At 42.1% G+C, this 20,652-nt stretch overlaps 1 protein-coding gene across 7 annotated transcripts in view; it reads left to right on the top strand.

The window, feature by feature from the left end:
• The window catches only part of TRAK2 (trafficking kinesin protein 2), a 48,210-nt gene extending 34,230 nt beyond the window's left edge, over positions 1-13,980 (top strand). For all 7 annotated transcript variants that reach the window (XM_066575432.1, XM_066575435.1, XM_066575436.1 and 4 more), the window contains 8 exons: positions 1,028-1,102; positions 1,553-1,690; positions 1,776-1,855; positions 3,436-3,627; positions 5,700-5,986; positions 7,333-7,617; positions 7,867-7,966; positions 8,605-13,980. In XM_066575432.1, coding sequence (XP_066431529.1) covers positions 1,028-1,102; positions 1,553-1,690; positions 1,776-1,855; positions 3,436-3,627; positions 5,700-5,986; positions 7,333-7,617; positions 7,867-7,966; positions 8,605-9,268 — 1,821 coding nt within the window. In that variant the 3' untranslated portion in view covers positions 9,269-13,980. The remainder of the gene's footprint in view (positions 1-1,027; positions 1,103-1,552; positions 1,691-1,775; positions 1,856-3,435; positions 3,628-5,699; positions 5,987-7,332; positions 7,618-7,866; positions 7,967-8,604) is intronic.
• The last annotated feature ends 6,672 nt before the right edge of the window (positions 13,981-20,652 follow it).

Raw genomic sequence — 20,652 nt, forward strand, 5'->3', positions numbered from 1 at the left:
AGGTTTAAACAGAACAATATAGGAAATGCATATCCTCAAATTATGTCTTTTTTATTTTTTTTTATTTTTTTTTTTTTAGTTACTAATTAAAACCAGAGAGTGAAACTTTTTTTTCTTCTTTTCCTGAGCTGTAGATTTTTTTCCCCTCTTTATTTAATTTTCTTCACCTGATTAAGAAGACAGCTTTTTGCCTGAGCTGCAGCTCTGCTCTGTTAACCCTTTCCAATCCACTGTCTGACGTCTTCATACATTCTGATTGAAGCTTGTACAGCTCCAATATCAGAAGACGTCCGACAGGGTATTCTTACCGTCTATTGCCAGCCACTCCGCTGTCGGAGCCTCTCTGGCGCACGCACACTGGCTTTAGCCAACAGATGGCACCGTTGTATAACAGCAAAAAGAGTGATTCTTTTAAGAAACCCTGAATCCAAAATTGGATTGGAAAGGGTTAACAGCAGTTCAGAGATGTGCTTTACAGCAGCCACTTGCACCATAGGAAGCAATAGCGTGGAGTTTACTCGTTGTCTTCACTCAGAGGGTGTTATGGGCGTGTGATCTGTGCAGGTCATTGTACAAGGACAGGGGAGGAGAAGATGGGGTGAATAGCGAATATAGTATTGTGTGGCACAGAGTGTTAAGGCAGCATAATGCAGTCCTAAGCTCTCACTCACAACCTGAAGGTTGTGGGTTCAATCCCAGCTCAAGATTGACTCGGCCTTCCAATTGATTTCTCTAAAACATAAGGTAATAGCCTATTATGAGACTTGGTAGCTAGTGTGAAAATTGCCCAATTTTTATATATAGATATAGAGAGATAGATATAGATTTTTTTTATTTTTTTTTTTTTTTTTAATGGCTTGGAAAATTGGGGGGAAAAACAACTAAAATGTTAATTTGACTAGATGTGTGTGCAGAATGCCCAAATGTCATCTGTTTGAGGTCTGTATAAAATGCTGCACAAAAATTGAACTTGAAACTTGCTTATACTTTATAAACCGCATTAAATGTCATTCTATTTATTTAACAGAGTGCGATAGAGAAAGAGGAGTTGAGAATTCATTTGCAAGCTTCCAAAGAAGCCCAGAGGCAGCTGACTGCTGAGGTAAGTCTGTGCTCTGGTTATACGCACATGACTAAGGCCCTTTTACACGGCAAGATGAATTGGAAAGGGCATACAGCCAGCTGTGAGCTCTACTTGAGTAACGAACCCCATTGGCTACAATGGGAGACTCGAGTATTTTTGTATGTGGGACGCCGGGTCCCGAGCTTTTTTTTTTCTTTGTTCGTGTCCCCCTCTCCCCCAAATATTTGCCATTGGCGTGCGCTGCGTCACAGTGGGGCCAAAACAGGCACGTCACAGCGGGGAGGAGCCAAAAACTGGGGCTGGGTCAAATACGGCATGATGCCCCCACTGCACGTTTACATCTAACAATTATTGAGCAACGCAAGCGATCTAACGATTATTTGTACAATTGCCAATGGCTGGTGGTGGTAATTGTTTTCTGCTACTGTTTTATTGTGTAATCCAATAGTTATGTGTTTTTGTTTTCAGCTTCATGATTTACAGGACCGCAATGCAGAATGTGAGGGGATGCTGCAGGAGGCTCAGGATGAATTAAAAATGTTGCGTTGTAAAGCCAGCCCCTCTGCACTTCTTAGGCGACCCCAGTCATGCAGTGTCTTTCCTGGGGTAAGTAAAGTTTAAGTACTGAACAAGGAGCAGATACATTTATGAACTGCTATAGAAAATTCATCTTTTTTTTTTTTCTATATAGGATTCCTTAGCAGCTGAGATTGAGGGTACTATGAGGAAAGAGCTGAGCTTGGAAGAAGACACAAGTTTTGGAGAACGGAAGTAAGATTTTCCTTTTTAACTATATTATTTCATTTAATCTAATGGCACAGAGAACCAAGTACAGCGTTGTATCTGCATATTGCTTTTTTTGCTCCTAGTCTCGAAGGAATTTTTCCACCAAATACACTTTATTTATCATCTTTGCGTAAGGTAGGGGGTGAATATTTGATCGCTGGGATTTCATCAGCTTAGACTCCCATGGTTTGAGTGGAACGGTTATTTTGGTTTCCTCCTCACCCACATAGCTGAAGTGAGGGAGGAGTGTGAATGGAGAATTGGTTGCATATGCGCACTGCAGCTCCATTCAAACTCTATGGGACTGATGGAAACAACTGATGGGGTCCCCAGCCATCAAGCACTTATCACCGCCCCTGTGGATTAAGACAAATGTATTCAGTGGCAAAAACTCCTTTTAAAGGAGTTGTCCAGTTGCAAACTAATAATGGCCTATTTTTAGGATAGGCCATCAGTAATCAGCGGGGTTTGCCACTTATGATCCCCACCAACCATCTGTTCGCCAGCAGTGGAAGCCCCAGGCTGCAAACCCCTGCTTATCTACTATTGCTGGTCAATCTTGCTGAGAGACGATCAATAGTTTTATAACTGGACAACGCTTTTAAAGAAAACCCTTTACCTCCCTACAGCACCATAAATTAAGTTGTGGAAGGTAACGGAGTCGGATGATGTATTTTTACATTTTTTTTATTCTCCCCTTCTCCCTAGTTTTTGCGCTATCGCCTGCCAAAAATCATGTGCCGCACGCCCATGTGACTCTTCTCAGATTTGTGTAGAAGAGCGCACATGGCAATCTGAGAAGACTCCCAGTGCCATGCGGTGCATGATTTTTGGTAGACGACTGCAAGAATCGGGGAGCTGGTGAGTATAAAAAAACACATCACCCGGCTCCCTGTCACCTCCCCTAACCCCATACCTTAGTTTATGGTGCTGTAGGGAGGTGACGGGTTCCCTTTAAGTCTTCTACAGTTTTTGTCAATGACTGTAAAGCATGACCAGATGTTCAAATCACAATTTTTACAGAAAATGGCTATTAAAATCTACTCTTCCTCCTACTCTTTTATCGCATCTGTAAATCATTGGAACTTTCTTGCTTTCATTCTCAGATTTTCCTTTTGGTAATCTTTAGATCACTTTTTGGAAAAGAGGAGAGGAAATGCAGGGCACGACATTGTAGCTTTTGGCCATGGGATCAGATTATCATTAAAGTAACCAGTTCTGTGTTATCCGTGTTTGTTTTGCGGAAATGAGAGGACATGTAAGAGGAAACGGATAGTAGACCATGGACACAAGATGTGGGGTGTTAAAATTAGGAGTGCTATTCAGTATGTAAATGGTATGTGGCATCAAATAAGAGGTGAAGCGGAGGAAAAAACTGACAGAAGACAGAGAAATTGCATGTAAGTGGAAGAGAGAGCAAGAAGGAAGTACGGGGGAATAGTAGCCTCTTGCCATAAAGTCCAGCGCCATAAAGTATGTTATCATAAGCAAAAAAATAATGTACAGATATGTTACATATTACATGTTATCTTGAGAGGTAATTGTGTTTTTTGTTTGCCTTTTAGAAAGCATCCAAAGCGTGTGTTTGATACTGTTAAAGTAGCCAATGAACTCCGCAGTCGATCATCTTCTATGCCAATACCGGGGTCAAACCGGTCCGGGGTGGTGATGACTGCTCTGCCTTTTGAATCGGGGGCAAAAACTGTAGAGAAGAAATCAATCTGCTCATCTGAAGCTTTCAAGGAAAAAGATTCTAAGTAAGTATAAGGTAGCCAGACTTCTATTGCATCATTCCAATCTTGGTAATAGCAGTAGACTAAGGTTAGGGCTACAGGGCTAAAGCTAGGACCACATCGGAGACTTTGGCTGTGACACTCCATGTGCAACCAAAGATGGAACTATGACCCTGCTAACTACGTCACATACTTAGATAAATGAAAGCCGTCGCATTGCGACCTGATCACAGGATATCTAGCAAGTTTTGCTTGCTTGTGAACCTTGGGTCTCAACACAACCACATTCACTTACATTAGGATGTGATTAGCATGGCCGTTATGTGATCTTTAGTTATGCGGTGTATCTATCGGCTAAAATCGCTGTAGAGCCTTAACCTAAAACAAATAGTCTTAATTCATTCAGTCTAATTTGATTCATAAAGCATTACGCTTGATTTCTCACATACACTGAAGATGTATATATTGGGACGATTCTGTTATACTGCTTGTCTTCAATGCATACATTCAGAACACTTATGAGAATTTGAAGGTGTGGGGGTACTAAACCTATACAGGTAACTTAGAATTGCCTGGTAGTTAAGATCTACAACTTGTTATGTAGTAGAGACCTTAAAACGATTTTTGAATTCAGTTTCAGAATTAAATGCGGCATTTCAAGAGTCAACAGCTCCTATGAGCCGTGCAGTTTATCAGAGCTGTTGCCACCTGGTGTCTACTGCAAGAAACAGCCAGCTCCCGCGTTGTATGAAGGGAGATCACCCCACGATCTCTCTTCATTCATACCTCGACACTGCAGGACATAACTGTATGTCCTGTAACGTTAAGGGGGTTAAAGGAACCCAGTGTATGAATTGCTTGCAATGCCTTGATCTATCCAGGATGTAATCGCTATGCTTGTTGTCCTCGCAGTGCATCGCTTTTAAACTTTTGACCTACTTGTCTTTTTCTAACTGTTTTGTCACTTATTAACCAAATCAATATAAAATCTATTTACTCTCCAAGAGGCTGATGGGAAGCGTGCAGATATTTTGGTTTTGTAGTGTATTGTTACTAGAGATGAGCGAGCATACTCACTAAGGGCAATTACTCGATCGAGCGTTGTCCTTAGCGAGTACCTGCCCGCTCGGAAGAAAAGGTTCGGCTGCCGTTGCGGGGGAGAGCTGAGTTGCGGCAGTGAGCTGGGGTGAGATAGAGAAAGAGAGATCTCTCCTCCGTTTCTTCCCGCTCTCCCGCGCAGCTCCCTGCCTGCCGCCGAACCTTTTCTCCCGAGCGGGGAGATACTCGCTAAGGGCAATGCTCGATCGAGTAATTGTCCTTAGAGAGTATGCTCGCTCATCTCTAATTGTTACTGAAAATACCCACCTGTAGGTTTCCGTGATGGCTTTTCGACAATTCTTATGATACCGCACAATATTCATTCGATGTGCATTTACAATTCTACTTCATTCCAACATGGACCTTTGAACTTTTTAGCAGATATCAGCCTTATACGTTGAAATAAATGCTTGAACATGAATAATAATAAAAAAGACCATTTTGCATGATTTCCATTGAATTTGTTCAGGCACCTTTTTAAAGGGGTATTCCCAGAATGGATAGGTGATAAGTGTCTGGTGGGGGTCTGACTGCAGACTGAACTGGGGTCCTGTTCCCAGGTCTGAATGGATTGAACGAACATATTCATTGTTGCTCCAATCAAGGTCTGTGGGATTGCTGTAGATGGAGTACAGCGCTCTGCTATCCTCTTTGAAGTCCTATAGACTTTGAGCAGCTGTGTGCATGCTTGATCGCCCCTCTGTTCTGATGGGGGTAACGGAACCCCTGATCTCTTGATTGTCGGGGGACACAGTGCTGGGAGTAAAACAACCTTTGGTCATTTTAAATAGAAAACTGCAGCAAATGGCTGTGTAGTATGCCTTTTGATTTTAATGGGATGTTTGAGATGGAGAATGCCATCCGTTGGCTCCTGTTAGGCTTGTTTTCAACTAGGAATTTTTTTTGCCTACTTCCACTATATAGTCTATAGAATCTGTTCTACTTCTGTTGTGACGCATTTCTGATCCGTAGATCATTTTTTTATTTTTTTTTTTAAGGGAACGCACAAAGTCTGAAACCCTAGATGATGGCTTAGAAACTGCACTACACAGACTGCACCTTCGGCACCAAAACTACCTAAGTGAGAAGCAATTCTTCAGGGAAGAGTGTGAACGAAGAATAAGATGTCTTGAGGTTGAGAGAGACCTTAGCGGCTGCAGCACTCCAACCGGGAGTGTCATGTCTATGGCAACACATTTCTCAGATTGTACAGACTGTTCTGCTACCTCCAGTTCCCTGCGCAGTCTGCTGCCGGAGAAACTTCAGATTGTTAAGCCTCTTGAAGGTAGGTGCTCAAGGCTTTACACTTACATAGTTTATCTTTATTTGGCGACACTAAAAGTTTGGCGTAATTAAGGAATGTCATGTAGTTGAGACAGATTTTAAGTTATTCACAAATGGTAATCTATTCGTCTTGAACCACTGTGGTATTACTAACCTTTACAACAGACTCGTAGGGGATTGTAAGGCATATACCGGTATTGTGTATCACATTAAGGCCTCATGTCCACTACGAAAATGGATTTAGCAAATCCGTGCGGGTGTCCCGCACGCGTGATTCGCGCCCATAAGGATGCATCGGACACCCGCAGGTAAAGAAATACCTGCGGATGTGCTTGTTCCCTGCCGCGTGGATCACATGTGTGGCAAATTGCCTGCAGCATGCTCCATTTTCTGCGGGTTTTCCGCACGGACAGCTCCCTTAGGCTTCCATTGAAGCCCATGGAAGCCGTCCGTATCCGCGGCACACCCACAGCTGAATTTCTGCTGGGCCGCGGGAAAGCAGGGATACAGAATAAAAAGTGCACAGCCCATGCGCACAGCACGCTGCCGGCGTCCTGAGCACATCCACCGGGCCGAAGAAAGAAGATCCACAGCGTTCGGACAGGTAAGTAAATCTTATTTTCAGGCCTCATGTCCGCGGGAAAGGAGGGACCCGCTGCGGGATTCTGCATGGAGAATCTGCGCGGGCCCGAATTACCTAGAGAACATGAGATTTTAAAGGCAATGTAAATTCTGCAATTTCCTACGTATACAAAATTTAAAGTCAATAGTCGCACTGTAAGCGTGGAATGCGCCGTCGTCAATTCACTTCACCCATATTTGATTTTACGTCACATACTTTGTTATGCTCTTACTTTTATTGTATTCTCTACTTCGTGGGACTTGAAATGATAGAATTACTTTATGACTTGGATTCTACTAGTTTCATCAATGCTCATTCTGCAAGTCTTCAGTACATATATATGGGAGTGCTTCGATCATGCTTCACATGTAGGTCTAGTTTATTTTAACAGTTTATTGTTCCTTTATGTAACATAATGCAGTTGTATATGTTTTTAGTAGAGATGAGCGAGTACGCTCGGTTAAGGCAGTTACTCGAGCGTGCTTCGCTATTCTCGAGTAACTGCATACTGGTCCGAGCAGATTCGGGGGTGAAAAAGAGAGAGCGAGATCTCTGACTCTCTCCCCTGTCGCCTCCCTGAATCTGCTCGGACCAGTATGCAGTTACTCGAGAAGAGCGATGTTCGCTCGAGTAACTACCTTAACCGAGCGTGCTCACTCATCTCTAGATTTTAGTAATTCAATGGTATTTGGACATTTGCACAATTTTAACTTTGTATTCATCAGGTTCTCAGACTCTTCATCACTGGCAGCAGCTAGCACAGCCCAACCTCGGTACCATTTTGGATCCCCGTCCTGGCGTACTAACCAAAGGTTTTAAGCCACTGCCTGAGGATGCTGAATATCGCTTGTGTGATCTGGAAGAGGATGAAAAAGAAGAGGAGTATGAGGATGAAGATGATGAGGGTGGAATAACTTTTAAAGTTCATGAAAGAGATGATGGTGATGTGCCAAAATCCTCCTCCAGTATATTCCTGCCACCTATAAGCCTGCCACCAGCCACAACCTCTGGTTAGTGGTCATGTATGTTCCATTTCTAGTAGTTTTGCATCCTGTTTTGCCTTGACGGGGTGACTTTTTGTTGTCAGCATAAACCCTTCTAAACAAAGCTGCAGTAAAGCTTTTTATTTGTGCACATTGCCTCTAGCACACTACCTACAGTGACTCATAAATATGTTATAAAATGACAGCCTTTCTATGTGTTTGGGAGTTCAGCTTGTGCTGTGCAAATAACCTCGTCACCTTTTGCCTGTATTACAGCCACAAATCCTGGAAAGTGCCTGGGCAGTACAAACTCAACATTTACCTTCACCACTTGCAGAATCCTGCATCCCTCTGATGTCACTCAGGTTACCCCCAGGTGAGGTGCACAATAACAAAACATTAAGCATGACTTGGGAGAAACATTGATGGCATATCTCTATTCAATCAGCAGGGGGCTGACCACTGTAACCCCTTTTAACAATTACTAGAATTAGTTGAATATGTCCAACATTCAGCCACTTCGTCTCCTTTCAGCTCTGCTTGTCTTTCTTCGGAGGACACGGGGTTGGGTCCGTCCCATAGACGGGGTTGGGTCCGTCCCATAGACGGGGTTGGGTCCGTCCCATAGACGGGGTTGGGTCCGTCCCATAGACGGGGTTGGGTCCGTCCCATAGACGGGGTTGGGTCCGTCCCATAGACGGGGTTGGGTCCGTCCCATAGACGGGGTTGGGTCCGTCCCATAGACGGGGTTGGGTCCGTCCCATAGACGGGGTTGGGTCCGTCCCATAGACGGGGTTGGGGCAGCCCTGTGTATGCTTGACCACCACTCTAAGGAGACAAGTGTTAGCCCCCACCCCACCATTTTTGTGATGCTAGCGGTTCAACCACTGGGACCCCAAACCAATCAGTTACTCATCCCCCTTTCTGTGGATAGAGGATAAGAAAATATCCTTGGATAGCACTCTCTTATTTATTATGGACAAAAGTTTCATTACTTGTTTTGTTTTTTATCAGTTCTAAGTACACCCCATCATCCTTTGGAAGTGGAAGCTCTTGTTCAACCAGCACATCTGGGAGTTCCCCTTCCGTTTCTTGTCGTTTGAGCCTTGGAGAATATTTTGGAAAAGCATCTGATCCCTCCACGAATAATACCAGTAATTTGGCCAAATTACTGAAAGAACAAGGGATATCTGCTAAAGTCAACAGCCCCCTTGTTCAAGAGAAACCGTCACGTCCACAAGATCTGCTTCTTCCCTCCACTCCACCAAATTCTCCTTCCCGTTCTCCATGTCCATCTCCTCTGACTTTTGAACCTCGAGCCAATCCCTCTGAAAGCTTCCTGGCAGTTTCGAGGCCAGTCGAGAGCTTTCTTCAAGAAATGTATGGTTTAAAGTCCGCAAGGAGTCAAACAGATTTAGGGCAAATGAAGATGAGCTTGGTAGAGCGATTGAAACGTTTAGGGATTGCAAGGGTGGTGAGTCAATCAAGCACATCCGACCAAACACAAGGGCCAGCATTAAACAATGGGCTTAAACGACAAGACTCTGCCGTGTTTGTCGCCACAAACAGTAGCCTCCTGGGAGGGTTACGGAGGAACCAGAGTCTTCCTGCTGTTGTTGGTGGACTTGCTCCTGTTTGCACATCGTCTCCAAAAATGGGTAGTTTAAAAGAAGATTAGGCGGGGGACTGAGGAGGACTATGTCGGTAAAACATCCACCATGGAAGGAAGGCATTATAGCAAGTTTTATATACAAAGAGTTGAAGGTTTGAGCATGTTGTGTAGGAGAGGAGAGGAATGATTAAATGGGAGGTTCATTAGAAGGATTCAGAATGTGTTTGAAAGGCCTAAGAAGTGAAAGTCTATGCTGACTTGGCAAAATGGTGGTTGCTGTTGGCTTCTTTGGAAATGCAAAAAAAATGTTGGTCATGGCCTGTTCTGTATAAACCAGTTTTGAACTTGAAACGTGTGATGTCCCTAAAGCGGATGGCTTTCTTTTTTGCCAATGTTTTTTGCGCCAAAGCTGAGCTAACAGAGAGTTGAACATCGTACATAGGCGTGTGTAGAGGACTAACGCCACCGTATAGTGTAGGAGGAAGTAAACCTAGACACTAGAGATAAGCGAGCTTGCTCGGTAAGGGCAGTTACTCAAGAGAGAGAGCACCTCTATCTTCGAGTAACTGCATGCTCGTCGGAGAAGATCGGGGTGGGGGGAAGATCTCTCTCTCTCCCACCCCCCACCCCGAATTTTCACCAAGCAGTTACTCAAAAATAGCGGCGCTCTCTCTCGAGTAACTGCCCTTACCGAGCATGCTCTCTTATCTCTACTAGACACGTTACGTAAAGTGTTAATAATCAATACGGGGAAGTGTATATAGTATTGGATATTCCAACAGACTATAGAAATTATATGTAATGAATGTAAAATATTTACGCCGGTATATTAAGATTTATAAGGGAAAGTAGCACAAGAATCGGATTATAAAATGTTCCTACAATCCAGGCAATTCCTTGCCAAGTGATATAGAAAATGTTCTTTTAAATAATTCTACGGACCCGGAAGCTTACTGGTTGAGCACTTTAGTTGTCATGTAATCTCAGCTTAGTATTTGGCTGTAGTCATAAGAGTCTAATTATTAGTCCATTTTAATGCACCTTAATGCTCCGCATTATCTAGGTAAAGATGACTTGGGTCCTTTACACTGGGGCAGTCAATGCCCGTATAATGGCTAGAAGCCGCGATATTGAGCCCATATACACACAGCCACCAAGGCAATGAGCGAGAAAACGCTCAAGACTCGCTAGTCGACTCAGTTCAGCTCGCTGAAACAAAGTGACTAGCGAACGGCTTCTCGCCCAGTGTAAAGGGTGGTCTTCAATCCGTGACCAACTGCCTGTTTATATTGAACGGAGACAAGCAGCCGAAAGACCTCCGGTGTGTTCCACCACCGTTTACTGAATGACTATTGCTCCTGTGTGAAAGTAGAGAAGGGAAAGCTTGGGGGGAGGGGGACTGAAAACCAGGGGAACAAGGTTTTTTTTATTTTTTTTTATTTTTTTTATTTTTTTCCAAAGCCATTTTTTTTAAAGTTATATAGGTTGAATACCATGTCATAGATATATTTATCAGTGGAAAACAACATATTCTACACCCTTTTTACAATTTTTCTGGAAAAAATGGCTTTGGAATAAAAAAATGTTTTTTGGTTGTTTTTTTTTTCCATAATTGTTCTGTCTTCTTCCAAGCCTTCACATTTCTATGTGAAAACACAGGAGCGATCATCGTTGGGACAACTGTTGGACACTTATGCGCCAAACAGTTCTCTCGTGTAATGGTACCTTCAGTCATTTATAACTTCCAAGCAAACTCCCCCCCCACAATTGAAACCCGCTGGTTCAATTGGCTGTTACCTTATCAGAAAGCTAGCATGATGATGTCCTACTGAATGTATGGACCTTCAGATGAGATGTGGATTTTCTAACGAAATAGCACAAACTTACTAATTTAATAATAAGGGAGGATGGTTCTATATAAAAAAGGAATATTTATATATCAGAATGGAGCTCTGTGCTTTACAATGGGATGGCACGACGGGAATGGGGGATTTCTATATAATAAACGTATCCAGGTGTAGTTATCTGTAGAACAAGGTGAACCATTTTGTAATCTGGTGCAAAATTCGTTCTGTGCAATATTGATCAGAAACCCTCCACTTGTGACAGTTTGTATAAATGTGGCCAAGTCGTGTGCCATGCTCATGGATACTCTACATCGGACATTCTACTGAAGTATTCTCGTACCAGCACATGGTCAATTCTTGCAATATTGCCTGTAAGCCAATGCATGCATTATATAGTTTGTGTTAGTTGCTGTGTAGCTACCTGGATAACCTGTGGCTTCAGCTAGATGGCTTCAGTGAGGACTGATTAGTCTCTGGGGATTACCGTCCTGTAATGGGTTATGATGAGATAAAGAACAAAACCTATATGGATGTATGTATTATACATATGTAAAAAAAATCTGACCTTGTCGGTGTTGCTCATTGCAACTAATCACGTCTTACTTGGAACAAAAAAAAACTAAAGCAAGAATCCGATTGGTTGTTAAGAGCAATACGGACACATTTTGAACAGTTTTGTGTTCCTTTAGAACTTTATTATACAGCATTTCATGCATTGTCAGGTGGTTGTTGCTTCTGAAAAATAGTACTTTGCAATCAATATTTGCCTTAGTCAGCCTTCCTGTGCGACCATGGTTCATGTATGGATCCCCAATCCTTTGATCAGCAGTCCTCTAACTTTATTTTATGTGCGGTTTTGCTTTTTTTCATGCTTCAAGAAGAGAAAATTGCACTAAAAATAATGATTTTCCTTAATATGAAGCCCCTGATATCTGTTTTCTGTCCATTGCAGATAAAAAATCTGTTTAAAAGATATTTATTAAAGGATTGCCCTACATGTGGCTAATGTATGGCTTACAATTTTGAGAATGGTTTGTGAATGAATGGTTTGGGCCATGAAGACAAAGCTAGCGCTAACTGTATGTAAGACAACATGATATATATTCGTAGACTGTTTATCCTCTTATGTGCGCTGTTCATAAGTAGTCATGTTGTACCATTTAATGCTGAAAATTCCCCATGGCAATATGCTAAGTCTAATAAGTTGCAGAATATTTCTACTTGGCTTTTTCTTGCAGATAACCATTAGCTGAGCCTGAATGGCTGAAACGCGTCAGCTGATATGTTACTGCAACACACAAACTAGAACATTTGCTCCGTTAGTTGGGCATAACCTTGGTCTGTTAGTTGGGCATAACCTTGGTCTGTTAGTTGGGCATAACCTTGGTCTGTTAGTTGGGCATAACCTTGGTCTGTTAGTTGGGCATAACCTTGGTCTGTTAGTTGGGCATAACCTTGGTCTGTTAGTTGGGCATAACCTTGGTCTGTTAGTTGGGCATAACCTTGGTCTGTTAGTTGGGCATAACCTTGGTCTGTTAGTTGGGCATAACCTTGGTCTGTTAGTTGGGCATAACCTTGGTCTGTTAGTTGGGCATAACCTTGGTCTGTTAGTTGGGCATAACCTTGGTCTGTTTGTTGGGCATAACCTTGGTCTGTTAGTTGGGCATAACCTTGGTCTGTTAGTTGGGCATAACCTTGGTCTGTTAGTTGGGCATAACCTTGGTCTGTTAGTTGGGCATAACCTTGGTCTGTTAGTTGGGCATAACCTTGGTCTGTTTGTTGGGCATAACCTTGGTCTGTTAGTTGGGCATAACCTTGGTCTGTTAGTTGGGCATAACCTTGGTCTGTTAGTTGGGCATAACCTTGGTCTGTTAGTTGGGCATAACCTTGGTCTGTTAGTTGGGCATAACCTTGGTCTGTTAGTTGGGCATAACCTTGGTCTGTTAGTTGGGCATAACCTTGGTCTGTTAGTTGGGCATAACCTTGGTCTGTTAGTTCTAGGCTGGTAAGAGCCCTGTTATTTGGTCATTCACCAGTTAGCCTGGAAAGGATAAAAGCAAACAGTAGAAAGTAATAGCAATGAATGCAAATACTGAAGAACAAATCCATATTTGAACCCCTTTCCATAGGCTAAAATGGGTGTATTTTATTAAAAATAAGATAAACTGACACAAGTCATGCATGCTGCGTTGTTAAACGCAGCTGAGAAAAATACGCCCATATAAATGGACTAATAGATTTTCATTAGCTCTGTATTTATAGTCTTCAAAGCACAAACCAAATATGGATTAAAAATACAATCGGATGAAAGCGGCCTTTATGGATACTTTGCATTCCCTATTTTAAAAAGGGCAATTCTGGAGCTTCTTCTCTTAGAACCCTGCGTTATGCTGTTGCTCCTAGATGTGGATGGATACGTGTTCCTGTGGTTAAAGGATTGTCTTCCGGTCTACCGATACTGTAAGCACTGATTGACAAGAAACATCCAGTTCTCAATTTGGTCATAGGTTTCCAGCAGAAAGAACAGCGTGAAGTTATTTTTAAAACCCACCCCATACTCAGCAGTTGCATAAAATAATTAAACAAAAAAAACACAAAAAAACAACCAGAACCATTTTCCTCAAGATTCTTCCTAAAATAGAGTTACCATGATGTGACCTTTATCCTGTGTGTATGTATGTGTATATTTGCCATGACATGGCCTAGACGTCTACAATGGAGAAATAATCCCTATGGCTAACAGAAAATAACGTATACTTATAATTATTGTATTTATCCTGAAGACAAACTGCTGTTTTAAAATCTCTATTTAATTCTTTGTATTTATGTACATATGCCTTGTCGCAGCGTTGCTTTAAATATGTGGACTGTATATTGTATTCATGGTTTTTGTTATCACCAATAAACCTTTTCAATCTTTGTACTTTTTAACAAATTCTGAGCTCCAGTTTTTCTAAACAACGCATTTATTACAGCATGTTAAGGGTTAAAGTAGACCTGCAGGATCTCCACTAATTGAGAATCGATCACCTCAGTTTGTGTGATGGCGAATACCTGAATGTCTTCTACCATTGTTGTGATTGCAATCAGCACCCTTTGCAATCCAATTTTGAATTCAGGGTTTCCTAGGGGGTTTTCTCTTTCTGCCATTATACAATGGCACCATCTGCTGGCTAGAGCCAGTACTGCGGTATGGGACATGCTGGAGAGGCCCCCGACAACAGAGCAGCCAGTAATGTGCAATAAGAATACCCTGCCGGGCGTCTTCCAACATTGGAGCTGTACAGCCTTCAATCAGAACGTCTTAAGATGTCACACAGTGAATTGGAAAGGGTTAATTTCTTGGAGCTTCTGGTGCAGTAACTCATCTGATTAAGCAGTGCTGCTGTGTAAACCCTAAGAGCAGTATTATGAGTTTCTGATGGGACGGGAGGTGTACTGTAGACTATGGGAACAGTCACACACTGTTCTTCACCTATTGGGGTTCCATCACAAATACCTAAACTGCTATTGGGATGGAAACGATGCTAAGTAAATTTTTATTTCTAGAAAAAGTGTCTATTGTGTAAAAGTAGTAAAAAGACTTTAAACTACCTAGATTTTGGTATCGCTGTAATTGTATTGATCTGCAATATGAAGGGAAAATGTCATTTTATGCTGTACAGCGAACACCATAAAAATATATATTTTAGTACTGCTGTTTTTTACAACTCCTTCCCAAAAAGCAGACTAAAAGGTTATCGAATAAAAGGTTATCAAAAAGTCATCTGTAGCCTAAAATGGTGCCATAAAAAAAAAACAACTTGTCACGCAAAAAAAAAAGCGGTGGTATAGCTGTCGATGAAAAAATGTTAAAAGTTATGGCACTTTCAACACGTCAATGAAAAAAACTGCTTGGTCATTAAGGTGCAAAGTAGGCCGGGCACTGAAGGGTTAATACTTAGTCTAAAAGTTACACAGTACAAATGTAGACGAGGCAGTCTTTTAACCCCTTCCCGCTGCAGGGCGTAAGTTTACGTCTTGGCAGCCTGGTACTTCCCGCGACAGGACGTAAACTTACGTCCTGGAGATAGCGCGGGATCACATATGATCCCGCAGCGGGGGCCGGCTGTCAGTCACAGCCGGCGTCCCGCTGCAACAGTGGGGGGGCATCGGAGATGCGCCCCCCGCTGTTAACCCCTTCCCTGCCGCGATCTAAGTAGATCGCAGCAGGGAATGAGTTCACAGAGGGAGCAGACTTTCTCTGTGTCTCCGGCTGGAACTCGCGATGTCATCGCGAGAGCCCGGCCTGTCACCATAGCAACAGGACGGCAGACACTGGTGTCCTGTATTGCCTATGATCGCTGTATAAGCGATAAGGCATGGCAGAGCAGTAGCTCTGCCATGCCTTATGACAGCGATCATCAGGGCAGTGGTTAAAGTCCCTCAGAGGGACACAAATAGTGTAAAAAAAAAAAAGAAGAAAAAAAATGTAAAGTAAAAAAAACTTTTTATGCTTTTTCTCAGATTAGCATAAAAAAAGGTAAAAAAAAATAAAACCCCACATATTTGGTATTGTCGCATCTGTAACGACGCGTACAATAAGTTGCACATGCTTTTGACTGTGCACGGAAAAAAACGCTAAACTGAGGCAAAATGCTAATTTTTGGCATTTTGCCTCACTAAAAACGCAATAAAAGTGATCAAAAAAGCCGCATGTACCCCAAAATGGTACCAGTAAAAACTACAGCTCGTCTCGCAAAAAATAAGCCCTCAGAGAGCTCCGTCCATGGAAAAATAAAGTTACAGGACTTTGAATGCAGCAATTTAGAATAGAAAAAAGATTTCCAAAAAAAAGGGTTTTTATTACAGAAAAGTGAGAAAACCTAAAAAAAATGTAAGAATTTTGGTATCGTAACTGTACCGGTCCGCAGAAAAAATGGAATGTCTCATTTATGCTGCATAATTAACGCTGTAAAAAAAAAATCCTATGGCAGAATTGATGCGTTTTCTCTCCCAGCTAAAAAAAAAAAAAAAAAAGTTTTACAATATAGTCTATGTACCCAAAAATGGTACCGATAAAAACTACAGTTCGCCACGCAAAAAACAAGCCCTCATACGGCCGCGTCGACGGAAAAATAAAAAAGTTATGACTCTTGATAAACGGAGAAGAAAATTCGCCAAAAATTGTTGCGTCCTTAAGCTCAAAATAGGCCCTGTCATGAAGGAGTTAATATGCCAAGTTTATCAGTGACTTTGCTGAATGTTAAATGTTGGATCCCTACAGATAGTCTAGGTTAGCTTTTTTTTTTCCTTTTTAATATGCCTATGTTGCATAGTTTATGACAAAAATTGGACCAAACTTTTGGTGGAATGGTTTGGTTTGGCGCACTATGTCACATTTAGGTCACACTCGCTTCTTACCAAAGTCTTGCCCCTTTGTTGAATGTGGTGATCACACAGGATCGGCTGTACCCCTGCAATCCCAGTGGTATTCTGGCAGTAACTAACATGGGATTCTGGGCATTTAACCTTTCAGATGCCATGGTCAATAGTAACTGCGATCATAGTATGACAATTCGTTGCCATGACAGCCTATTGTGTCCTTTGGTCTTCTTTTGCCACTGATCTGTCCACGCACTATTGATTTTTCTAGCGACTCTGCTCGCACTACATGGCCAAAATACGTGAGCCTGAGTCCGGTCATCTTGCCTCCAGTGATATATCGGGTCTTATATGATTCAGGACTTCTCTGGGTACTTATATTCATCATTGCCCATATGATAAAGGGACGTGCTTACAAATTGCAAAGGAATCTGCCACCAGATTTATCCTTTTACATCTCTATCTCTATTGCCTTGTCCTGGTTGACTGACATTGCTCTGAGCTCCTGACATGCTTAAATCCTGTCCACCTTGAACAGTGCAATGGAGCTGCAAAGTCCTGTGCGATTTCAGGGCTGCCATCAAGCTAATGGAGATGTTAACCAACCAGGACTTGGCATGGCTAGAGGAGAGATTTAGGGGCCCTTCTGCACTGCTCAGATTACTCCGGAGTGGCGATTCATGCACAGCTAGAATAAAAGTAAGGCTTCATGTCCACGGGTGGATCAGATTCCGCATGTGGATTTCCGCAGCAGAAGACTTGCAAATACCATTTACGGGAGATCGCGGATGTTATTGTTTTTCCACGCAGATGCACTGCGGATCATCCGCAACCCCTAACCCCCCTCCCCCCCCCCCCCCCCTAACCTTTTCCCCACCCCCCAAATTGATTTTAACCTTCAAATCCACAATTGTATTTGCGGATGCACTGTGCATCGTTCGCACGCATTAACTTCTATTAAGCCCGGAATCTGCACTAAAATGGAGCACACTGCGATTTTGTTTTATGCAAACGGTCTGTAAAATCAAATCTGCATGCTTAAATTCAGTTACAGATGCCAATGCTTCCCTATGGGCACTTTGAATTGCGGATCTTCCGTGCAGGTGACCTGTGCGGATTCCACAAATCAAACCCACCCGTGAACATTGGGCCTTAGTTCTTGTGCTAAAACATACACCAGCAATATCAATGTTTCTAAAGTGGTTAGCAGGTTCAATAGCAGCATGCTGGGAGGCTTATAATTACGGTTGTGGTCGGCCAGGCAATTAAATTGGATCAGATCATCCCAAAATCTTGGCTCTCTGTTTTGGACAGGAAGGGCAGGTGTGTAGGCTGAGCACTGTTGCCTTGCAGTGGATTTGAACCTAGGACCCCATAACTGCAAGGCAGAAGTACCGACCACCGGGCTGCCTATACCTCCACTGTTGTTCAAAGAGCTCAACTTGGGAAAGCTGATTTTTACTCCTATTCATTTTAATGGAAACAGGAGTCACAATTATTTTTTTTTTAATCTGATCCTATATAATCTAGTATAATTTCAATAATCGACCAACAATATTTAAAGTGGGGGGGGGGGGGGGGGAATCTGATAGGTTCCCTGTGAAGGGGCTGGCCACTTTACAGCTTCTAGTAAAGTGTTTCCCTGGAAATAAGACAGTGTCTTATATTAATTTTTGTTCAAAAAGGTTTAACTTTTTTACATGTGTAGCTGCCTGGACACTATTTAAATTGAATTTTTTTAAATTAACTTAGCAGGGCTTAATTTTGGAGTAGGGCTTATATTTCAAGCATCCTCAAAAAGCCTGAAAAATCATTTTGTATCCTCAAATTCTGGAAAATCGTGTTATGTCTTATTTTCAGGGAAACGGTAAATGCTTCTGAAGTAAGTTCTATAGACTATAGTAATTTACTAATCGACTCATTTCTGCATTGCTCAGTTAAGCGTTGTGTCAAGATATGAAGTTCTCCACCCACAGGATAGGGGATAACTTTTTTTTTTTTTTTTTTGATTAGTGGCCACTCCATTCAGTTCAATGGGCACACCGGAAATTACAGAATACAAGTGCTTGGCAATCTTCAGCACTGCCTTTGGAATGAACTGAGCCGGGCGTCCTCCACTCCATCCATACAGGCACGTTTGGGACCCTTGTTCTTGGGAGCGGTGGGAGTCCCTGTGGATGGGGGATAACTTTACATCTTGGCACAACCATTTTAAACCGCACCCCTGCTGGCTCTGCTCCCAATTATATTTTTGTAATTGTGTTTAATTCAAAATGTTCCTTTGTTTGGACTCAGCAGGTTTCTCATATTCCAGTATAGCTGGGTACTGCATGCCGTTCACAACGCTCATCAATATAGATTCTGATCAAATCAACCAGATGTGATCAGAATTCACCAAATGAGCCCTCTACAGAGGAGGATCAAAGGCTGGAGAGGAGGCTTAATCCAAAATCGCACAAGTCAATCCAAATGTGTGCTAAGAACCTCAAATGTATGTGCGCTGTACATATAGCAGGAATGTAGCTGCAAACTCTTCTATTCAAAGTTTGCCTGTTTCTTAGTACTCTTTGCAGAATTCTGCTGCTGATTGTTTTCTCTACAACCATCTAACGTATAAGTTCTGTTAAGTTCTGATTTAAGGTCTGTTCACTGCACTAGTTTATTTCCTTTGCCACACCTTTGGCACAGAAGAGGTTAGTATCAGTCTGTGTGAAATGCCATGTGTGACAATGTGACCAGTCTAGTGAGGACTTATTGTTCCTATGGAGATCATGTAAACCCAAACTACTGAAGTGCTTTTTGAAATCCTCACAACCAGGCAGAAACCTCACAGTCCGAGAGAATACAATGTGCCCAGAGCTACATCTGAGGTTAGTAGTTCCCACACTTCTAATGCACGAAGTGTAATCTGCTCATTTAACATCAGGAATACAGTATATCATAGCACAAAGGGCATTGGATATAATAAACAGCTCGGTATTCCTAGTACAACGTATCAGGTTTCTAAAGGATGTTGGCTGTAGGGTTCTTATTTCGTTTTGCTTTTACTACAATTCCTTATTATACTGTTATAACCCGGCTGTACTCAAAGCGTTAAAAGCTTCAGACCCTGTGCAAGTATTGAATTATATTGTGACTGTATTGAATTATATTTTATACAATAGTGTCGTGTGTATAGCAAGGTGTATGTGTACAAAAGACACGTATTGTAGTTTTATTTTACTAATGGGCTCCCTAGATGCTGAGCGTGCAGCTTTGTCATAACAACCTTTGTGATGTTTTACTAAGACAGAAGTATCACACATGCTGTATGTAGACTATTGACTTGTTTAGCCGTGTGGGGGTTGTGTGAGGGTTGTTATACTATAAAACCTTGCATTGCAACAATAAAACAGAAGAATTGTTAGAGACATCAGTGCTTTCTCATTCTTCTCTCATGCATGGTCTATATTTAATTAGACATACCTGATCGATAAGGCTACGATACTCTTTGAATATCACCTAAATTAAATGAATATTTTATTCGTCGGTCGGGGTTACAGCCGGGTTCCACTGAGAAAACACGCATTTCGAATCCGGATCGCTCGTGTGTAGTTGGCCTTAATCTTCACCCTTTTTCGTCAGCAGTCTGCCAAAAGTTATCTAAATTTTGTATCTCCTAGGGAGACTGCAGTATACAGAGGTCTGTAGTGTGCTAACATTAAGGACTTCTGCACACAAGTGTGTTGGAGATTATATGAATTCCAAATGGGATATTACTGCATTCATATGGAGACATGCATACTCTTGTGTTTTAAAAGAAAATAAAAAGTGATAAAATAAAATGCAGCACACAATATATGCCCACCTGGAGGTGCTGACTCAGTGCTGCTAGAGAGAGATTCCATCTGTCAAACAGAACTTCACTCAGAACCAGATGACCACAATACGGTCCGCACTATAGGTCCACTTTGTGCACTAAATGAAGTGCCCAAGTGCTCATGCTTGTGTCCATGAGACCTTATAGAATACGTTGGGGATGATGCCGAAGTCTAACAAAAGTTCTCGAGGTTCACATCAACAATATGCAGGAGTATACATCCACTAATAGAATTTTTTTTTTTTTTTTTTTTATGATTCTTTTTCTCTGTGAATTTTTCACAGAAGACAATTGTTATTTATGAGTGACTAAAACTATTTTTATGAAGTGGTCATTATCGTGGGAAGTCATGGCCTAGTGGTCATGGTCGAGGGAGGTCA

The sequence above is a fragment of the Eleutherodactylus coqui genome, chromosome 8 (genome assembly GCF_035609145.1).
Source record: "Eleutherodactylus coqui strain aEleCoq1 chromosome 8, aEleCoq1.hap1, whole genome shotgun sequence".
Classification (NCBI taxonomy): Eukaryota; Metazoa; Chordata; class Amphibia; order Anura; family Eleutherodactylidae; genus Eleutherodactylus; species Eleutherodactylus coqui.